Below are 22,192 nucleotides of genomic sequence, written 5' to 3'. Positions count from 1 at the left end.
CAAAAACTTACAAAGTAAAACACAAAATATGGTTCCAGAGGACCAGGGCCTACGGGCAACCGGCAGAAGTGTTACGCCAATTCCTCTGAAGGAATAGAAGATAGATCGAGGCCTCAGTAAAAATATCTTTTAAAAAAAACAAAAGAAGGGAAACGAGAAAATTCTTAGAATTAAAAAAGAACCAAAATAATGCATGTCGAAATTTGAGAGATTCGGCCAAAGCAGCACTGAAGAAGAAATCTTTTAGTCTTGTATCTGTCTTTATCAGACAAAAAGGCCTCAAACGAACTAGGCATTGCCTTGATTTTTTTAAACAGAAGAGAAAAACATACACCTGAAAAACAAAAAGCAAGACATAACCAAACTGCAAACAAAATGTAAGCAAACTTTTAAAAAGAAAAGACATGTAATAGAGAGGACAACAATCAAAGTGGCTTTGGAAGGCGAACTGCTGGTGAGATGAATCGAGAGTAAAAGAAAGAAGGAAAAACATGAATTCAAAAGACCCTAACTCTGGATGTTACAGAAATTAAAGTAATAAGGATTACTAAGAATAACTTCACCTTAAAAAACCTGAAAAGCTGGGTAAAATGGATAAAGTCCTGATATATGATGATATGTTTAAGCAAATATCTGACTGAAGAAGAAACTGATAACTTGAATACACCTATATTCTCACACACACACACACACACACACACACACACACAACTAAGATCAAAGGTCAAAAATCAGAAATGGGACAGAAGCCAAATGTCGAGGGCTACAGAATCCTTCGTGGCTTCACAGACACTTCTACCAAACATCCAAAAAACACAATTCCAAACTTTAACATACACAGTTCTTATAAATTTAAAAAGGGACTAGTCTCCAATTCATTTTACAAAACTCCGTAATACAGATAGGAAAACCTCACAAAAGTAATTACAGTCCCATCTCATTCATGAACGCTGATTCACGAAACCTAAGTAAATATCAGCAAACTGAATTCAGTGATGATAAAAACGTAATATACGTTATGAGGGTTAACCCAGAATGCATGTTTGGTTTAACACTTAGAAACGTCCACACACAATTTACCCCAATAACAGACTGTAAGAGAAAACAAAAGGACCATCTCAAAGACATAAAAAGACATGTAAGGTAAAATTCAGCACCCATTCATGATAAAAGCTCTTGGCAAACTAGAAAAAGAAGGGAACTTCTTTGCCCAATAGTGGGAAGCTAAGAAGAAAAAAGAAAAATGGAGTAAGCATATTTATTTCATGATGAAATGCGGAAAGCCTTCTTTTAAAAGCAGAGGTGATAAAAGAACTAACAGTTCTTTGAAACAATTTGCTGAAGAAGCTTATCTGCAGGACAGACGAAAATGGGAAGGGGTGGCGTTTTTGAAGCATTTTTTTTTAAATTGAGGAAAACTAAGAGAATCTACAAAGGATAGAGTTAACAGAATTTAGTAAGAACTTAAAGGGTCACTGAACCAAAAGAGTAGTGTACAAATTTCACTATATTTGTATACACCAGCAACAGTGAGAAAAATAGAACTTTTAAAAGCAATTTATATTAACAAAAATATAAGGTCTATACAAATATATATGGAAGTACAACAGCCCTCTTTTGAAGAATGTTGTGAAAGAAATTAAACTACCCACACGAGTGAAGAAACAAAGAGGTAAGTCTTCCCGGAAGAAGAGGAAGGTGAAGTGGGAATGTGGGGAGGAAAGAAACTGGCCACGACCACGAGCCCCACGAGCCCCACGAGCCCCACGAGCAGACTGAAGGAAGCATCCTCCTGGCACAGCGGCAGTGCTGAAGGTGGGCTCGGACAAGGTCACTTTCCCACGACAAAAGGACTCAACACCCACCTCTCCTGTCTTTGTCTAAGTGGCTGGCGCTCCTTCGCCAATGACGACCTGTCCCTGCACCAACCCCCTATCTCCACGTAGAAGGTAAAAATGAATCACCAAGGCCCCCCACTTTTTGAGGGTAGACCAGCCAGGACAGACCCCCCCCCCCCCACTTCCTAAGTCCCTCTTGGAATCACGTAGCATAGCACACGTCCCCAGCCCCACCCCCACACCCTCCCAGGATGTTCCTGAGGCTCCTCTGAGTCAACGCCACTTGTTTCCCCGCAAGTTCACTCCACTCCGCGCTTCACTATTTTTCTCTTGTAAGTATTGTCTGTTTCTCAGAAAAAGGTATGATTAAAAAGACCCAATTATAGTAACAACAACAAAAACAAAAGTCTTAGGAAAAAGCATGGTGAAACATAAAAAGCTTATATGAAAAAAATAAGCAAACGCAAATAGCCAAGGAAACTCTGAAAAAGAAAACTGATGAAGATACTCTAACCCTACCAGACACTAAAATATAATGGAAACCATATAGCACTGGTGCATTCACAGAAGGGCCAATAAAAAAAGAACAAGAAAAAAATCACGGAATAACCCCTCACACTGTACCTAAGCAAATTTGACAATAAAAGTGCATCTCCAATCAACTGGGAAAAGATAACTCTAAGGGTTAATTCTGTTCGCCACTTGCAGTGTTTGGGGATGAAATCACCATGTAAAGGAGAGACCTGATACAAAGGCAACCAGACTCCACGGGTTGGGGGGGGGGGAGGCACACCCAGCGAGCAGGTCTGGAGACAACAAAGAGACCGGCCCTGGAAGCCAGAGGGCTCCCCAGCAAACTGCCTTCGGACTGCCTGCCGGCCCTGGCCCAGAACTGGAACACTGGTGCTCCTGGCCCCCCAGCATGTGGGCCCACACTGAGGATTTGGGGTTTGCCCGCCTCCATACTTAGGTAAGACAATTCCTTCCAATGAATCTCTTTACACTAACCGATTGGATGTGTGTCCATATACATATCCTAGTGGTTCTGCTTCTCTGGAGTGCCCTAATAAAATAAACTACACAAGGAAAGTACTTAAACAAGCAAGCAGCCACCCAGAAAAAGACAGATAAGTTGGATCCATACCTCCCTCAACAGATTAGGATAAAAGAAATTATAAACAATAGATCTATGAAGTTTTGCTATAAAATAACGTGGAAAAGTTCCTTTGTGACTCTGAAGTACAGACCCTGCCTCATCCTCCCACTAAAAACAAAATCCAAAGACCATAAAAGCATGATAATTGACTACAAAGTTTTTTTTAACTTAAAAGCCCCTCTGCATGACCCCCTCAAAAAAAGGGTCCCATTATTGACGTCAAAACACAAATGATAACATGAGGGATGGTGGTTAGTAACTTAAATCACAAAGGTCCATGGTCCCTAATATGTAAAGAGCTTTCATAAATCAATTTTTTAAAATACCAACAACTAAATGGAAAATTTTAAGATTGAAAAATATAGGTTTAAAGTCCAGAAAAAAGGAAATGCAAATAACTTGTAAATATATAAGATGCTTAACCATCAATCAGAAGATAAATGCAAATTAAAACTGCAGTAGCGGATTGGCAAAAATCCAGAAGCTTCATAAAACCGTTGGCGCATGTGTAGGAAACAAGCACCCGCACTCGTCGGTGGCGGAGCACAAGTCGGTGCAAGCCCTGGGGGAGCAGTCTGGCAATATTTACCAAAACTATAACTGCAGGGTGGCTTCCAGGAATTTATCCTACAGATATGCCTACACATTTATGAACTAACACACATTCGAAGTTTATCATGGCAATATTGTTTAAATTGCAAGTAAGTAAAAACACTATAAATGCACACCAAAAGAGAACTGGTGAGGTTATGGTATGTTCATAAAATGGAATAAAACTACATAAAAGACTGCTTTATGTATTCCTTTGTCAAGATCTACAGGAAACATATTTAAGGGGGTTGGGGATGGGGGCTACAAAGACCAGGAGAGTTCAAACAGCATGTTAGAGCACACCACCATGTGGATAAGAGTGGGGTCAAAACTGAGTACAATATAGTGCTGCTCCGAATAAAGACACTCCGGAAAAACGTGCAAGAACTAATAAAGTGCTTAGCTGCCAGAGGATGGTATGGGTGGTGAATTGGGCAAAAACTGTGGTGGGAGACTTTTATCTGTACCCTTTCCTCGTATTTTGTAAGTTCTGAAACATATGAATGTATTAACTATTCAAAATACTGCCCATTAAAAACAGAGACACAAAATGAGGAATCTTTTCCTTTTAATCTTTATTGTCTGTTTTCTGTTACCATTTAGACCCCTTACACCCCCATCCCCAACTTGCAACCCCCTCGCTGCTGTCCACGCCCATCGGCCCTTCGTCCTTCCTGCTCCCTCCCTCCACCCCCTCCCCCCCTCATAGCTGTCAGCCTACTCTCTGAGTCTGGAAGCAAGGAATCTCAGTGGAACCCTAAAACCGCCTTTTTATGAACCACACTGACAAGACACTCACAGTGTGATGTGTGGGCTGACTCCTAAGCACAAAACCTCTGGGTGCTCCGTCTGGAAACAAAAGGGAAGTCTACGGAAAGAAACATTTTGTCTGTTATGGAAAAAAAACTGGCATATTACAATAAACACTGTTGAGCTTCGGTTTCTAAATGTATGTGAACTCAGCATTACAAATTCTTGCTAAAATTCAGCTTGATTTTGAAAATATTCTATTGGTTAGTTTTTACTTTGTTTGGGGATGTATTTGGGGAAATTATTCTGCTTTTGGAGGCACTAACTATATCTAAAATACAAGCTCTCACTTCCTAGAGAAACTTTCTAAATCAATCCGAACATGAACTCCCTGAAAACAAACTCTTCCTATTAACCAAGAGCCCCTCATTCGTCTTCCTGCATGGCTCCGACCTCCACTGCTCGTCCCATAATGAGTTTAACGAAACTGAAAAAATGCCGGGCATTCTACAGTTAGGGAGTATGAAAACAAGAAAATACTTCCAAAGTACTTTGAGGAATGTTTGTTCTTTCTCGGAATAAACAAAAATGGCAATATTTACGTTGAAAAGTCATGGTTATATAGTACTTCCGACATGACAGTACCAATCAAAGCATAATACAGACCTAAACGAAGCCCATTAAAATACTATTCATTAAAGTAAGGTTTTACCTGTAATATGCTTTAAATATTTAACTGTGAAGGATATTAAGTAACTAATTGCCATGTGGCAGAAGTCATCAGCAATTGCTTCAGAAAGGAAGTAGATTTTGAGCTTGGCCTTGAAGGAAATGACAGGCACTCAGAGTCCTTAATCAAAGAGGTTCTACAATCAGAGATTCATTTCAGCACACTGAAGCGAAATGAGTAACATAATCTCTCCACTGAGTCCTTCCTAAATTTTGATGACATGACAAAACTTTCTGTGTCTACACAGCCCAAGAAGGTCCCGGAAGCCCTGAAGAGCCAGTAACTTTACAGCTCACAAACCCAGATACCAGTTTCTTACTTAAAAGGAAATGAGAAAGCTTTTTAATTTTCCTACATTTCACCCAAAGACCAGAAAAAAATAACTTGAAAATAATGTACATTCCTGCCTCTTTAAATCCCTTTGCATAATAACAAAACTTTGAAATCATGTATGCAAAGACAGGATTTAACACGTTTCAGGTATTCTGTTTAAAGCTGTAAGCTCCTTTACGGACTCTTACATAAAAGGCACATGGGAAGACTCCAATGAACCCAAGTTAATACGTGAGAAATGAGCTGCATTGATTAAAATGAAGCTTCATATCTGTAGATATTTTGTTCAGCCTTAACAATCTCTTCAAGACGTGTAAAAAGCACTTTAAAAACTGAATAATCAGTGTCACTGTCTTCCCATCTCTTCATCAGCCCTACCCCACAAAAGGGGGAAAAAACATAAAATGGCAAGTTGCATTATGATGCTAACGACTGGAAGCGAATGAAAGTCTCACTGGGATCCACAGTTGGAGTCCCAGCTCATGATTCGTTAGTATCACTCAATGACAATCTCTGAAACAAGATGCAATTGAATAACTTTACCAAATGCATATATGCTATTTTTCTACAAACCATGTAAGCTGAAATATATAGCCCAATAACCTACAAGAGTATTTAATGAGGCTAATTTAAACTAGAAGCTGCTTAATATACTTAAAGTACATGATTCCCTTTAGTATTATAATATATTGTAATTGAAGTGATTATGTTTATAAGCTAGTTTACGAAGAATAACACTGCCAAAGGCAACAATGTTTTGATATAGTAGTGCTTGCCATTAAAACAAAAACCAAAAACAAAGCTCAAGATACAAATACCAGGAATATGCATGCGAACTAGCAAGAGTAAATGATCGATAAAACCATTTTCCTGAGCAAGCCTCCAAGTGACAGAGCACTTCCTTGCAGGACTCAGAACACAAGTGACAGAGAACATGGAAAGACTGACGTCTTCTGCTGTCACTATCCAGTGATGCAAGACGCAATTAAGCGTTCTTCCCCCCCCTTCAGTCCCAGGCACCCACCCATAAACAAACACTTCAGAGTGGATTACAGTTTCGCATTTTCTGAAAACGACATTTTTCCCAGTGAGAAGAGAATGTTGAAAATGGGACAGGAAGATGCCTCAGAGCCAGTCTGGCCTCCCAGTGCAGAGCCTGAGGGTGGAACGAGGCCTGCAGAGCGGTCGCTGCGCTCACCTGCTGCGGCTGGTACCTCTGCTGGGACTGCGAGGGCAGATACTGAGCCTGCGGGGGGAGGTGCGGAGGCTGCGGCTGCTGGTTGTAATAAGGCTGCTGGCCCTGCTGGCAGTACCCGCTCACGCCTTGTTGTCCATACTGCGGTGGCATCTGTCAAAAAGTCAGGCAAAGAAAGTGAGAAAGTCAAAGAGTACACTTCGGTGAAAGCAGGCATAGTCTCAGTTTGGCAACATGAAGTGGGCTCTCTGCTACGCGATGGCATTCAATATGTTTAAGTCTTTCCCTTACACCTTCCTCATTTTACCTTACAGTCACAAACTGTCCCATCAGTGAAGTCAACAGATAATTTGCTCTAAAACATCACACACAGTACAGTTACACCAGCAATTCCATGGACTGTTTTGCTAAAAAGAAACTACACTGCTTTACAATACTATGAATATCAAATAACACAACCATCAATATGAGTTCTTCAAGGAAAGATACCCCTCATACGAGGACAGCATTCCCCCAGCTGATAAACAGGTAATGTTGCCAAGCAGAGTGCACTGCATTGCAAAAGCCTGAGAGAGAGAGACAAAAATCGGGTGTCTCAAATGTGTCCTCGCCACCTCTAATTTACCTGAGCCTAAAAAGTCGTGAAATCGTTGCTCAAAAAAATCCTTCCTTCTTCATACAATAAATACACTGTTGATTTTTTAAGTGTTTTTTTTTTTTCCCAAATGAGAAATCTATGGACTTACACATTTCTCATTCCAATTTCCTAATTGGAAGACAGAGCTGGAGAGGAAAAGAAAGAGAGGTATCAAAAAGCACTCTACGGACAAGAAGGGTGAAGTCACTCCTAACACCACAATACGGCCCATCTGAGAACTCCAAGAACCTGAGCCTCACGAAGCCCATGCACTTATGAATCCACTGATCAGTTCCAGATAACACTCAGGAAACAAACTACTACAGACTACTGAATGACAAAAAAGAGGGAACGGCGAAAGGAAACAAATACTAAATGCTTTGCCTCTAAGATCAATTAGCACTATAATTCATGACACATACAATGAAGTCAAAGGGGAAAAATCCAAAAAGTTACAGTTCGTCCTTTTTTTGAACCCATCATCATTTCCAAGACCTGGCAGCAATGACCCCAAAACGCACGGCCCACGCTGGCTCCCAAACGCCTCTCATCACACAGACCCTACGTCAGACGAGCAGACGAGTTTGTGCTGAAAACCATTTAGCAGCACAGTTGAAGTCTTTGCTTTTATTTATTTTACAGCTTGATATCTCATAATGAATGTATGTCCCTGCCATAAGCCAAGCCAAAGAATTTCCATAAAATACAACTCCACATGCTAAAATACCATGGACTACCCACAACACATACCCTTCCGTTCAACACCCATATGTTTGATTTGATATCTAATACTATATTTCACACAAGCGTCTCTGCAGTTTGATTTGAGGCAGTTAGGATAACACTTTTTGCCGGTGCTAAAATGACTGCAAAGCTCAGTCAACACAGCCAGCAAACTCCCCTCTGAATTGCACTTTATATGTTGACTTTCTGGTTTACAGAAACCTTACGCACAATATGGCAGTGTTGTTTGGGGCGGAGGGTTGCATTTTCCAAGAGCAACAACAACAGGGCATGTTCAGGAAGGAGTCTATTAACACTAGGCAGTCACGACACACTAGAATCTTGATCTGGTTCAGCCCTAGAAAGCTTTGGGGCAGGTTGGGGTGCAAGGGCGCAGCCCGAGCGGCAGGTAGTGTGGGGGAGTGAGAGTGTGGGCAAATCTCCAACGGAGCCGTGGCAACAAGCTGCAGAACAGGGGAGAGGTGAGGCAGAGCCATTGAACACACCTGCTCGGGAGATTTCATGACTCTTCCACAGGTAACAGCCTGTTTGCTCTCCTTTTAGATACATGGCCTACTTCCTTCGGCACTAACCTACCCTGGTGCCTCATCTCCCTGAGCCTAGGATGCGGTGACTGAGGGCACACGCAGGCTACCAGTGAGGCCTGGGCCTGGGGCTAATCGTCCAGCCCATCGCCCCTGTGTGGGGGCCACAGGACAGAACAGAAATGACCAGCCCTCATTCAGTGGAAGAACCTTTAGGTTACAAACGTGGGAAATCTAAGTCCAAGTCCCACTGCGCCTCAGCTGTGGGAACACGGACAACCGTCATCGTACGTGTCCTGCGTCTCCATGTGCACAACGGGGCTACCTGCTCTGTTCATCCACATTAACACTATAACCAGCCGTACACCAATCCGGCTTGGACTCTCCATGGATGCTAACATTACTCATTAAACTACAGGTCATAGTGGTAGCTCTGAAGTATTAACTATGTCCTAGGTTTTACCTTTAAAGAGCAATTTCTAAATATAATACCTCAGCTGTCTGGAACTAAAGTAATTCTTTAATGATCAATATTGTTTTCGTTTTAATCCATCTGGATGCAGGGCTTTCAAAGAAACATTATACGCTTTTCTGACAGCTTCAACCAGTCATTGTAACACGAGTGTCAGCAGGCTGGGCCCTAACATGCTGAAGGCCCCAGGGCCAGTGCCGCCAGCGGTCCACCCGGCCCCAGGACAGGACCCCAGAGCAGGACTCGGGTCCCAAGCTGTGTTGTCTGCTCCCGTGCCAGTGAGGCATTCAGTCATTGCTTGTCACTCTGAACGTGATCCCCAATGATGTCTGCTGAGGACTGAGAAACCCACTACATTGTTAAAACAATAAAGGATCAGTCCATGAAGGAAGCACATGAGCTTTCGCTGTTTTGTGGCATCGATTTTGGCTACTGAGAGACTTTATCTCCTAGCTCTGAACCACAGTCAGGGTCAGTGAGATTACCAGACTATTGCATGCAAGAGAGATTTAACCAAGAATTACTGAGTACCTGGAACCACGTGCTGAGGGCTGAGGGGGCGAAGCCTTTCTGGCTTGGACGTCACCTCTTCCCCGAGCAGCCCAGCCCCGATTTCCCCATCTGCATGCTAGCCCCCAACTCTACTAAAAACCTGAGAGAGAGACAAAAATATGCTGTCTCAAATGTGTCTTCACCATCTCCAATTTACCTGAGCCTAACAAATCATGAAATCGTTGCTCAAAAAACATCCTTCCTTCTTCCTAAAATAAATACACTGTTGATCTCACCAGAGGGGAGATGGTCTGGTTCAGTTCTGTATTTACATCTGTCCTCCTCACTAGACTCTGAGCTCCCACACTCATGGTAGGCTTCCTGAAAGTGTTTGTTGAATGAATGAATGATGTTGTTCGGTGGAATAATAAACTGTTGTAAAAAATTTTAGAGCAATGAAAGAACACATTATAAAACTGAAATCACCTGTACCATCCGAATCTTCGATACACGTTATGTCCAGCTTCATCCAACAGCCAGAAACACTGAACCTCACCCCAAAGCAGCCCCGGGCCCTTGGCTGTTCACCGCTAACCCTTGGAGTCATTGCTGTCCAAACTACTGGATTTAGAGCATGGTTTGAATAAAAGGATGATCTCTAAACTAAACTAAATGGACATCTCTAGAAAATCCTGGGATGAGAGCTTTGGTTTGTTATTGAAAAACAAGAATTTACTTCACTCATTTCTAAATAAGCAGGACCTTAAAGTGGAACGTGAGCACACACAGGAGCAAAAAATTTATTCTGATTTTCAAAGAAATATGAATGCTTTCAAATATTATTAGAGAGCAAAAGCATAGCTAGAAATGACTCACTCACTTTGACATTTACTTTACGGGACTATTTTGATGAAGGATTTGAGTATTAACTTGCACATCCCTGTATCACGTTAAATGTGCAGAGTTCCAGGCTATGACTTTCACTTCACCTAACCTTAAACTTTATGCTCACATTCCAAAACTGAAGAAATAATCAAGGTTCATCTTCCCTTTTTATTTCTAAAAAAAAAAAATTTGAAAGCAGTTTACCCAACGTTTAAAGCCACAGTGACTTACAGTCCAACAATTTCCCTTGTGAATAAATTCATGCCAAAGACACATTCACTGAGTCCCCGCAAGGACACTTGACGTAACTGCTTAAGAAAGCCACAATGAGGACCCAGTTAAACCCTGCCACCCAGGTAAATGGAGAAACACATTTTGCTGTAGTCACACAACAGAATTTCATACAGGATTCAAAAATAGTGAAGTAGTGCCTTGGCTGGTGTAGCTCAGTGGATTGAGCACAGGGCTGTGAAGCAAAGGGTCACTGGTTCAATTCCCAGTCAGGCCACATGCCTGGGTTGCAGGCCAGGTCCCCAGTAGGGGGCTCATGAGAGACAACCACACATTGATGTTTCTCTCCCACTCTTTCTCCTTTCCTTCCCCTCCCTCTAAAAATAAGTAAATAAAATATTTTTTAAAATAGTGAAGTAGTAAGACCCACACATCAAAACAGTTCAAATCTAAAAATTATAATGCTAAATTTAAAAAGAAAGCAACAAAATAAGTGCATGTTAATGTAACATGATACCGTTTATGTAAATTTTAATGCACAATAGTAGTGTATATTGTTTATGAAAAAATATATATAGTCCAAGTACAAAAACATGCCATGCACTGAAAAGGAAATATATGATCCTCTCTAGGGAGGGGAGGGGAAAGAGGAGGCTGGACCTTCAGCCTTGCATTTTTTCCCTTTAAAAAAAAGAGATGAAGCTGAGACAGCAAAATGTTAACAACACCTATAACCTTGCTGTAGTTACTCGAGTGTCTACCATATTTGTTTCTGTGCTTTTCTGTGTGCCTGATTATTTCGCAATTTAAACTGAAGGTGTTGCCTCCAGCACATCCCAGGTTCCAGCACCACCAGCCAAAGCAAGAGTCACAGGAGACGCAGCAGCACCCCCAGGCAGAAGACCCCCGGGCAGGAGAAGACCCCGAGAGGGCTGTGCAGAGGGGTGCTGGTCCCCTACTTTATTTAAAGAGGCCCAGCTAGGACTGTGCTCCAGGACCACTCGCCACCACACCCCCCGAACGCCACCCCGAGATAAAGACTTCACCAGGGTCTTCTAAACTTCCCGAGGACCAGCCAGTCTCTGAGGGAGGCACTTCAATGCCAGCATTTCTCTGTACTTCTACAGGGAACACTAATCTAACCAAGTTAACAAGAAACAAGACCTATCGTCAAAAATGTTCCAGAAATACATGCACTATAAAAATAAAACATAACGCCAATTAACACGTTAAAGGATCTGTGAAATCCTTAAAGAGTTAAGAAACCCCTCCTCTTTAAGTCTGTGGTTTCTCTGGTGTATCTGATGGCAAGCACACCACGCGCCGCCCCTGGGCTGTGAAATTCCACGGAAGCAAGCCTCCACAGCGCGGCCCCTCGGGCCCTCGGAACTCCCAGCCCACAGCAACAGCTAACTGAGTATCTGTAGACTGAACCTCGGGAATCAGCACGTAAATCACCTGCTGCAAATCTCACACCACTGACACATAAATGTAAGAGCTTTCTGCCTTGAGCTACGCCCTGGTCCAGTCCAATGTTCTGTCTCCACAACAGCTCATAAAAACCCTGGGAACAGATACCATAACCCACTTCGATGCGAGCTGGAAAGTTACGGTAGGAAAACATACCTTAGTTTCTGTTATGGACCTGTCACCTCTAGCTTATCCGAATCTACGTACTTTATCAGCCTGTCCTTCCTTGTGGAGGGGAACAGTTTAAGATCAAAAGAATGACATTGGCCTAACGGCCAACACAGACAGCCTCACAGAGGTAAAACTCCCCACTTCCGAATTCCAGCATCCTGACCGGACGCTACGCAAGGGGATGAGCACTTCTCTCCCTGGAGGAAAGACCTACTGTTCTCTTTTCACTGTGGTTAAGGCGCACGTACATAAAGGGCACCATTTCAACCACTTTGCAGTGGACTGCTCAGTGGCATTAACCGCATTCACACCGTCGTGCGCCCACTGCCACATCCACCGCCAGGGCCTCACCACGGACGGAAGCCCTGCACCCGCCCAACGGCGATTCCCGTTCTCCCACACCCCCGGCCCCTGCCAGCCCTACTCTGCATTCCGCCTTCATGAATTTGGTCACTCTAGGTACCTCGCATAAGAATAATCCTGTAATACTTGACCTTCTGTGTCTGGCTTATTCCGCTTAGCATAATGCCTTCAAGGTTCGTTCACATTGTAGCATCAGAATTTCACTCCTTAATGAGGCTGAAAAACACTCCATTGTAAGTTTATGTCACGTGTCGTTTATCTAGCCCTCCACTGTGGACACCTGGGTTGTGTGTGCCTTTTGGTTATTGTGAGTAACAGGGCCATGTGCATGGCACACAAATGCATTCCAGTATTTGCTTCCGTTTCTTTCAGATATTCTCAGAGTGGAGCAGCTGGACCATACAGTGGCTGTAGGTTTAATTTTCTGAGAAACCGCCATACTGTTGCTCACAGGGGCTGTACCATTTTCTATCTCTGACAGCAGTATGCAGGGGCTCCACGCTCTCCACATCCTTGCCATTACTGTTGACATTTTCTGCTTGTCGCATAATACCCAGCCTGGTGAATGTGAAGCGGTATCATGCCTAGCCGTGAGCCTGACTTTCATTTCTCTGATGATTAGTGATGCTGAGCATCTTTCCACATGCTTTTGGCCATTCATTTATCTTACTTGAAAAACTGTATCCAAGTCCTTTTCCCATTTTTCAATTAGGTTGTTGTTTGTTGCTGAGTTGTAGAGGCGTTTTACATATTCTCGATATTAGTCCCTTATGTGATATTTGATTTCCAAATATTTTCTCCTATTCTGTGGGTAGCCTTTTCATTCTCTTGATTGTGTCCTCTGATAAACAAAAGTTTTAAATTTTAATGTAGTCCAACTTCTCTGTCTTTTGCTTATTGCCCGTGCATTTGGTTCCACATTCAAGAAACCACTGCCAAATCCAATGTCGTGACGCTTTCCTGTTTTCGTCTAACAATTTTACAGCTTCATCTCTTATGTTTAGATCTGTAATCCATTTTGAGGAAATTTTTTCATGTGGTATAAGGTAAGGGTCCAACTTCTTCTTTGCAAAGACCAATTGTTCTACTCTATATAATTTTCACATCAGTTTCAGATCCCTTTGTCCTAAGAAGCACACCTTGGTTTGGTATCTACACTTTCCTTAAGAACTATATTAACTGTATATACATTCAACAGACTGTATAATCAGTGTATGTAAAGTTCAAAAACAGGCAAAATTAATTTATAGTGACAGAAGTTACACTAGTGGTTGTAAGATATGGGGACTGGCTAGAAGAAAATATGAGAAAACTCTGAGAGTGATGAAAATATTCTGAATCTTAATAGAGGTGGTGGGTTTGTGGATAAATATATCTGTCAAAAACTAATTAAAATATATATTTAATATATGAACATTTTATTGTATGTAAATTATAACTTTAAAACATGCTGGCAGGCCCTGGCTGGTGTGGCTCAGTTGGTTGGAGCATCATCCCATAGACCGAGAGGTTGCAGGTTCAATTCCCAGTCAGGGCACACACTTGGGTTGCGGGTTCGATCCTCGGTCAGGGTGCATGCGAGAAGGCAACCAGTGAATGTTGCCCTCTCACATCAGTGTTTTTCTTTTCCTCTTTCCCTTTCTCTCTTTCTAAAGAAAGCAATGAAAAAATGTCCTCAGGTGAGGACTTTTTAAAAAATACTGTCAAAATATGTATATATACTTAATTACAAAAGTAACATCTAAATTTGCTCGTATTTTTATATTTTCACATAAAAAACATTCCTGCCTTACTTAAACCTAGATATAAAGTTCCTGGTTGATAACAAATAATGACTGTTCCTAGGTGCTTAACAGGAGACTTTCATAATCCAAAATATTATACAGCAATTGGGCATATTTAAATAAGCATGGTGAGTGTGCAAATTCAAATATCTAAGGCAAGATACAATATGTAAAGAAACAACAGCCCTTTAACCCAGAATTCAACTTTTAAGAATTTATGTTAAGAAAAATACAAAACAAGTATGCAAAAGATACATATAGCCAGAGTTCAATGCACCCCATGGTAGGGCCCTCACTCAAAAACAAGGAAACAAGCTAAATGACCATCAGTAGAGATTGGGTAAAATAAAGGTGGAGGCATCAATGAAAGAGCATAGAGCCATTGAAAATTAAAGAATTTTATTGTGGATAAACATTTAACAAGGTCTGTCCATGGATTACTGAAGTGGAGTTAAAGGGTTGCAGGTTACAAAAGTGTGTGTGTGTGTGTGTGTGTGTGTGTGTACACATGCTGCTTTTGCACGTGAAACTCTGTTTCTGTGTGTGATGTACGTAAAGAATAGCCTAGAAGAATAACAACACGATGTTATCTGTCATTTCTTAAACCTACTCAGTGTTTTTCATGAATCTAGAACAAAACGCAATTTATTCTGGATTATTTATTGCTGTCTTTCTAAGAGTCATCAAGAAGTGTATTATACCAATTTGTCTTTAACAGCAGAAACCTCCTTAATTTTTGTTTTTCATCATAGGTTTGAGCCCCTCCAGGTAAATTCTACAAAATGAAAAGGCAAAAAAGCCCGGGAAAAATCCTAAGATGGGAACAGCTACATTTTAGTCATTACTGTGGCAAATCTGCCGGCTTCCAAATGCACAGAAAGATCAAACACTATTTTTCACGCATAAGAGACAGACCGAAAATCCCCCACGGCTAGGAACACAGACTCTCTGCCAGCGTGGGGCTGAAACGAGCACACGAGGAAATTTTATTATGTCAACACGTCCAGTCAAAAATAATGTGCCAGAAGGAAATAAATAAAGTTTACAAGGTCAAAGTCCTACATCTGCTCCACAATCTACAGTCCCTTAAGCTAAGTTCCCAACTGAGACTTCTAAGCAATTCAGTTGCGCTTCCCGCCCCCCCCCGCCCCCATTTTCTTGTTTTAAAAAGAAAAATCTTATCCTCGGGCTTGACTAAGGGAGGGAAAAAAACCTACACAATTTCCTGAAATTACTCCTTCATATTTTCTCATTTGAAAAATGAGAAACAATCAAAAGATGTACATTGAGCACTTACTGTATGCATTGCACACTACAGCTGAAGTCCTTCAAACTCTGTCCAGCTCCCCTTGAGCAACAGAAAACAGACAACCAGGGGTGGAAGGAGGAGTTGGCAGAGCATTCCAAAGTCAGACAATGTCTTCAGCCCCAGCACGGACTTGACAGCCATGGACACAAACGAGCCAGCCACACCGCGCGCACTGCTCTGGAGCCCACGGCCCTGTCTCAGTGCCCTTGCTCCGACACACTTTCCGGGCCACAGAGAGGGCAGTTGTTCTACAGACTGAAATATAACCCACATATCTGGCTACTTTAACCACCACCCCCCCGCCACCTTTAGCTTAAAATTTCTTTAATTATTTATTTACTTTTAGAGAGAAGGGAAGGGAGAGTGGTAGAGAAGGAGCAAAACATCAGTCAGTTGCCTCTCGTACACCCCTGGCTGGCGACCCAGCCCACAACCCAGGCATGGGCCCTGACCGGAGCCAGCGACCTTTTGATTCACAGGCCAGTGCTCAATCCACTGAGCCATATGAGTCAGGGCTCCTTTAGCTTAAAACTTTTAAAAATGCCTACCGAAAAATTTACTTTCTGATTTATGAAACAAAGTTGAAAAGTTTTCATTTGTCATCAGTAATAAATCTTTTTACACGACCAATTTGTTTTCTAGCACTTCCTAAACAGGTACACACAATATTAAATTGTCTGAAATAAGTAACAGTGACAATAATATACACGTAATCTCTCTCAGATTTCTTTACAATAATTAATTGCTTGCAAAATTTCACTGCTTATTCTAAGTCCCACTGCTCCATATTTAGCAAATCACAGCTTAAGTGAATGCCAGGTCAGACCAATATTCGGAAGAGCAAATATGCTATACAGCCGTGGGGACTAAATGGGGTCCAGCTCATGACCTCAATTTCCCAAACTCAGAGACACGTCCTCAACAGCCTTTGCTTCCTCTTCATAACAGCCACCACTCCATCATCCACGAATTTATTTATACCCTTCTCAATTTACATTTCTAGTTCATGCTACCTCTTGAGGGTAACAAGTTCAGAAACATTATTATCCATTTTGTAAAGTGGTACATCCTTTAGCTTTTCTAAAATTAACTGCAAGCTTCGAGGAGTGCCCCTCATGCTAGGGTACAGAGTGTGTTTAGCAAACGTAGGGCCCACCAGCGCAAGCCCAAGCTTCTTCTCCCCCAGGTCAAAGATCCTGTCAGCTGCTCTCCGGGACGCTCTGTGCCCCGACTGTTTTCACCGGCTCATCTAAACTGCTCCCACTCGGCTGGTCTCCGCGGCATAGCCGCCGCTGGAATAGCACGAATGATTCCAAAGGCCCAGCAAGCACAGCTGTGCGCAAAGGAAGATCGCTTCCCCGGTTACTTTCGGAAACGAACCTCTAGGCACGTCCTGTCTTCCCCTCTATCTCCCAACCACAGCTGATTTCACCTCTCCATCCAGGTCAGCCGACTAGAGGAGATTTCATCTGAGTAGTTGTAAGATGCAGCATTCACAGGCAAAAATAAATAAATAAACACAATTTAAAAAAAAGAAGCTTCCTCTCATTTACAACCAATGTTGAGCTAAAGTCTTACTGTACACAAAATTAACACACAAGTGTATAATTGTAGTTTTATGCTCAAGGACCCTAATTACGCACTTTAAAACACTTTCTCACCAAGGATCCATCAAGGGCATTTGCTGTCACAGTCCTACAAAGTCTACAGTGCACTTTTTGATAAAACAGAAGCGTAACAGGAAAAAATTACTGTTTCAGAGAGAAAGGATGTGTGTAATGCAGAGCACAGTGACTGCATTCTAAAAACTTCAGCTAAAACAGGAACGGACTTCTGACATACTCGGATGTGGCACGGGTCAGGGTGCTGACAGCAGAAGACGGTTAATCCGCACAGCTCTTCCAAAGAGCAGAGAGCCGGCACATGACACGTGTGGGCCGGCGTCTCTCCCAGGTCGTCCTGGGCAGGAAACGCTCACCCTGGGCCTGCGCACTGCACGTACATGGGACGCAGAAGCCCTGACATCCAGGCTGCTGGCATTCGCCTTTTTAAAAAAACGAAATGCATCTTCCATCCCAGACCTATGAGGTCATTTTGAAATCGGAGAATCCCAACCAGGAAATGCATCCACATGACTGGCACCAAGTTCAGATTCAGTGCAGGTCACAGAAAGCACAGAGAGAAATGACGGGCTCTGGGGCATCTACTAACAGAAGCAGTGGTTTCCAGGAAAAAGTGACTTGAAAATAAAATAAAGAAAGGAAAAGGCCCGTACTGCCTCACAGGGGTGCCATTATCTACATCCCAGAAAGCACTTTTCCACGAAAAGAGGCATATGATGTCATTTACCCAGTAATGACTACGCCTCATTGGAAAACAATGATCTTTCTTGTTATATTATTGCCCAAACCGCCACAGGTAGTTCCGAATCAGTAAATATAATCTTTTAGTTGTTTCAATTTTTAAAAAGATTACAAAATAAAAATCAGAACAGTACAGCAGAACCTAACATACATGTTAGGGCAGCAGGGTTTCCTAGTAAGACTTTAAAGTGAGCGTGAGTGTCAGGCTGCAGTCGCTTCCTGTTCTGAAAACCACCCACGTGGCCCACGCGCTCGGTAAGGACACCGCTCCCCACAGGCCAGCACGGCTGCGGAGATGGAGAGAAGCGTCCTGCCCAGCTGCCCCCTGGCCAGAGATTTCTATGTCTGTGAACACACGGAGAAGAGCCAAGAGCTTTCCCACTTTCCTACATAAACCCAGCTGCCAAACCGGATGTGCCGAGGGGGGTTTCCGAGAGCTTCAGTGAGATGGTCTCTGCTGCGGCTGCAACGTCAACAACGTCAACTCTGCAGCCGCGAGGCCGGAACACAGGTGGTGAACGTGAGGCTGAAAAGACTGTCCCATCTGAGGTATCTACGGAGCAAATGGGTTTACCACAGTTAAGACCTGAGTTTTAAATCAGCCAACGGAGAGAAAAGCAACTGGTACTTCCATGGAGGTGAACTTGATGGTGGGGGTACGGGAGGAGCAAGACCATTCTCAGCAGGATCCTTCTACTTTGGGGATTTTATACCATGCACATGAAGTCTTTAATCGTGTTCACGTGTGTGCGCACACTGGCACGTGTGAGCATGCGTGTGTGATTTCCTAACACATCTTCAAAGTTGTACCTTCTTTTAATGGAAGTAACTAATCGTGTCATTGCCAACAGTCCCCAGCTTACCCTTTGAGGGTGAGGGGCTGGCTGCCCCTCTGCCTACAGCCTCTCTATCGGGTTGGCCACGGTGCCCATTGCGTTTTTTTCGCACAATGGCTTGAGTACTGCTTAGTTGTCTTTAACTTCACTCAAAACAATTTGGTTAGATTGCACTGTGACAATGGTTATATTGGCATGTATTTAAAAAAAATCAAAATCGGTTAATTTTTGTGCTGCCATTTTAACACTGAAGATGGAAGAAGATATGTAGCATTTTGGCATATTATGCTTTCTTATTTCAAGAAAGGTAAAAATGCAATTGAAACACAAAGAAAGATTTGGGGCTTGTATGGAGAAGGTGCTGTGACTGACTGAATGTGTTAAAGATGGTTTGTGAAGTTTCTTGGTGCTATTGACATTGTGGCCCAATAACCCTTTGCTGTGGGGCTGTCTCATGCACTAGAAGGTGTTCAGCAGCACCCTGGCCTCTACCCGCTAGAAGCCAATAGCAGGAGCTAGCCAACATATTCAAAATATCCAAATCGATCAAGCTATTGGTGAAAATGAAAAATGTGCCTTGTTTTACAGAAAAAAAAAACATAACAAATTTTTTTGGCCAACCCAATATACCTTTTTTTTCCTCTCCTGCCAGAGGGAGGGAAGGAAGAAAGGAAATGATTTTGGCAACTGAGTAGATGAAAATGTGAGTAAAAGAACTACCAATCCCCTCAAAATGGGAATCTCAAAAACTTATTGTGTTAAACATGATCATTTGAAAATACAGTCTGCGTTTTTCATGAGATATTTTTAAGGGAAAAACACATACTCATTAACCTGTCTGCTCCTGAATGTGAACGACGCATATGGTGGAAACCGTACGACTGGAGAAATAACAGCAACAGTAACACAGAAGGGTCAGACTTCCTCACACACCGAAGCCGAGACCCCGCCCAGGCTCTCAGTGCCTCCCTCCGAGACTGAAGACCCAGTAGCGTGCAGAATCTGAGCCAGTCCCGGGGGTCAGTACCAGCCCTCCGCTGCACCCTCCCTGAGTGGGCGCAGGGGGCTGCGGGGAGGCGGGGAGGGGGCTGCGGGCTTTGTCCTGTGCTACCCAGGACCACAGCTGGCTTCAAGTGAGCAGACCGAGCCTTTTTCTGTCACCCTGACTTTCGGAATGTACGCATAGCGAACAATGAGGAGGGAGAAGAAAGGAGTCTGTCTGTATTAGAAGATGTTTCTACTACTAACCCCTCTCTCACAGGCAGCAATTGGTCCCCAAACCTGACATGCAAAGGGTGAGACCGGAGGAAATGCACATGCACATCAGTGGAAAACTGAGGCCTTGCATTTCAGTCCCTGGATCAAAGTCTGCATTGGGAGCCAGGGGAGGCAGGGGATGAAGAAGACCCCCCAAAACACACCCAACACATACCTGGATCAACACACGGTTTGAAACAGAACCCACCCCCGCCTCCTCAGAAGGCTATGTCCAGTCACACTTTACATCGCGCACTGTTAGACCTGGTAGAGGCTTCAGCAGTCGCTGGTTCAGCCTCTCCTTACTAAGATCAAGGGCTAGGAAACCTGCACAATTTCACCCAGCTCGAGTCACAAACAGAACTCAATTGTCTGTGCGCCCGTTCCCCCACCACCCCGCGCTAACCGCACTCTGCCATGACACTCAGACCCTGAATGGGAGCGACATGTCAATGAAGCATGGAGGAGAGGCTGTAAACGAACCCTCAGCTGGGACCTTAAAAAGTGGAGGGGACTGAGAACACCCTGCTCTGCTCTAGAAGGGAGTCTGGGAACAGAAGAGAAGCAGGGGGTGTGGGGGTGGGCCGTGAAAAGGAAGACAGGACAGGTAACGAGGACAATGGCTACAGAGGAAATTGTACATTGGTCTGAAGCTTTAAAACTAAAATTTTTAAACCTAGGTGGTTTAGATTAGTTTAGAAACTACCAGAATATAAAAGCTTTACCAACACAGACATCACACACTCAAGGTAGAAGCGCGTGGGGGGAGCATCTCTTCGTTTTGAGTCATTTAACACACAAACCTAACCTACGGGATAAACTTGTGACATTGGGTAACAGTTTAAAGAGTAGCTCCATTCTGAGGTTGAAGCAGCATAAGGAAGTGATGCTTTGGAAATATTATCAAAGCCCTGGATATATAAATATACCTCAAAGCAAATGTTTGTATAAAAAAGAGCAAATGATTAATTATTCCCCTTGAGAAAGATCTGACACTTTTTCCTTATTTCATTGGATGGAACATGTGCCAAATATTCCCAAAAGATTCATCAGGAAAACATAAAAGATGTTGACATTTTCAAGTTATTAATAAAAAGACACCTGAGGGCAGGAAGAGGAAGATTTACTTAATGTAGAATTTTCAACAAATTAAAAGTTTCACTTCTTTCTGCCGTCTTCTCTAAATCAACTATTCAGTAAAACTGGACACTCTAACCTACTCATTATGAAAGTTAATAATCATGAAATCACAGTTAATCCCCTTGTAAACTCTACTTCAGCACGGGGGCAATCTCAGGAGGTGGCCCAGGGGAAGCACCTCTGCAGGTCATCAGGGAACTGGGGGGAATCTGGAAGCCACTGAACTGTTTCTGCGTGAACGCGAAGGGCTCTAAAATAACTGTCCTAAGACACGGGCCTCCAATCCGACGACAAATAAGGATAACTGGGCCAAAATGTTGCTAATTAGACCATACTTTTACTTTATTTTAACTGTAAGAAAAGGTGGTCTTACACGCCACTAAGGTGAAAAGGCCAGGTCTCAAACAGCATCGCACGACTACCCCCGCTCGCCGCACAACTACCCCCGCTCTCACAAACCCCTGAACGAACGCACCATACACGGTGGGGAGGGGCGTGATTTCCAGCCACTCACCGGACACAGCCGGTGCCCTTACCAGATGGGGGAAGTCCGTCAGAGCAGCAGTTACACAGACCACACCAAGGTCAGGGGCCGGCTCTAGACAAGGTCCGAATAATTGGTGAAGAATGGTCACATTTCTAAGCAGAGATGCTACAGTCGACAATCACTTAACACCTACAGCTGCATGTAACTGCCAAAGAAAAGAGTTGGCCACAAAGCATCCGGTCATTTGGTTCTGAAACATCTTTCCATTGCCCTCTACTTCCACACCACTGGGAGCCTAATAAACCTAAAAATCACAGCCATCGTCCTAGCAGATGACAATCGCCCCACAGGTCCAGGACAAATTAACTGTTAGGGTTTGGGCACCCCATGCTCAACAAGTGCTAACGCCCCTCATGGACCCCCCCCCCCCCCCC

General features: G+C 43.2%; 1 protein-coding gene across 6 annotated transcripts in view; it reads right to left on the bottom strand.

The window, feature by feature from the left end:
* ARID1B (AT-rich interaction domain 1B) overlaps positions 1–22,192 on the bottom strand; it is a 394,749-nt gene that overhangs the window by 270,356 nt on the left and 102,201 nt on the right. For all 6 annotated transcript variants that reach the window (XM_037053930.1, XM_037054196.1, XM_037054108.1 and 3 more), the window contains one exon: positions 6,597–6,746. In XM_037053930.1, coding sequence (XP_036909825.1) covers positions 6,597–6,746 — 150 coding nt within the window. The remainder of the gene's footprint in view (positions 1–6,596; positions 6,747–22,192) is intronic.

This window comes from Sturnira hondurensis, unplaced genomic scaffold (genome assembly GCF_014824575.4).
Source record: "Sturnira hondurensis isolate 20B ecotype Veracruz unplaced genomic scaffold, ASM1482457v3 Scaffold0000167, whole genome shotgun sequence".
NCBI classification, from domain to species: Eukaryota; Metazoa; Chordata; class Mammalia; order Chiroptera; family Phyllostomidae; genus Sturnira; species Sturnira hondurensis.
The sequence above is the reverse complement of the archived record's forward strand: the minus strand, read 5'-3'. Positions and strand labels throughout refer to the sequence as shown.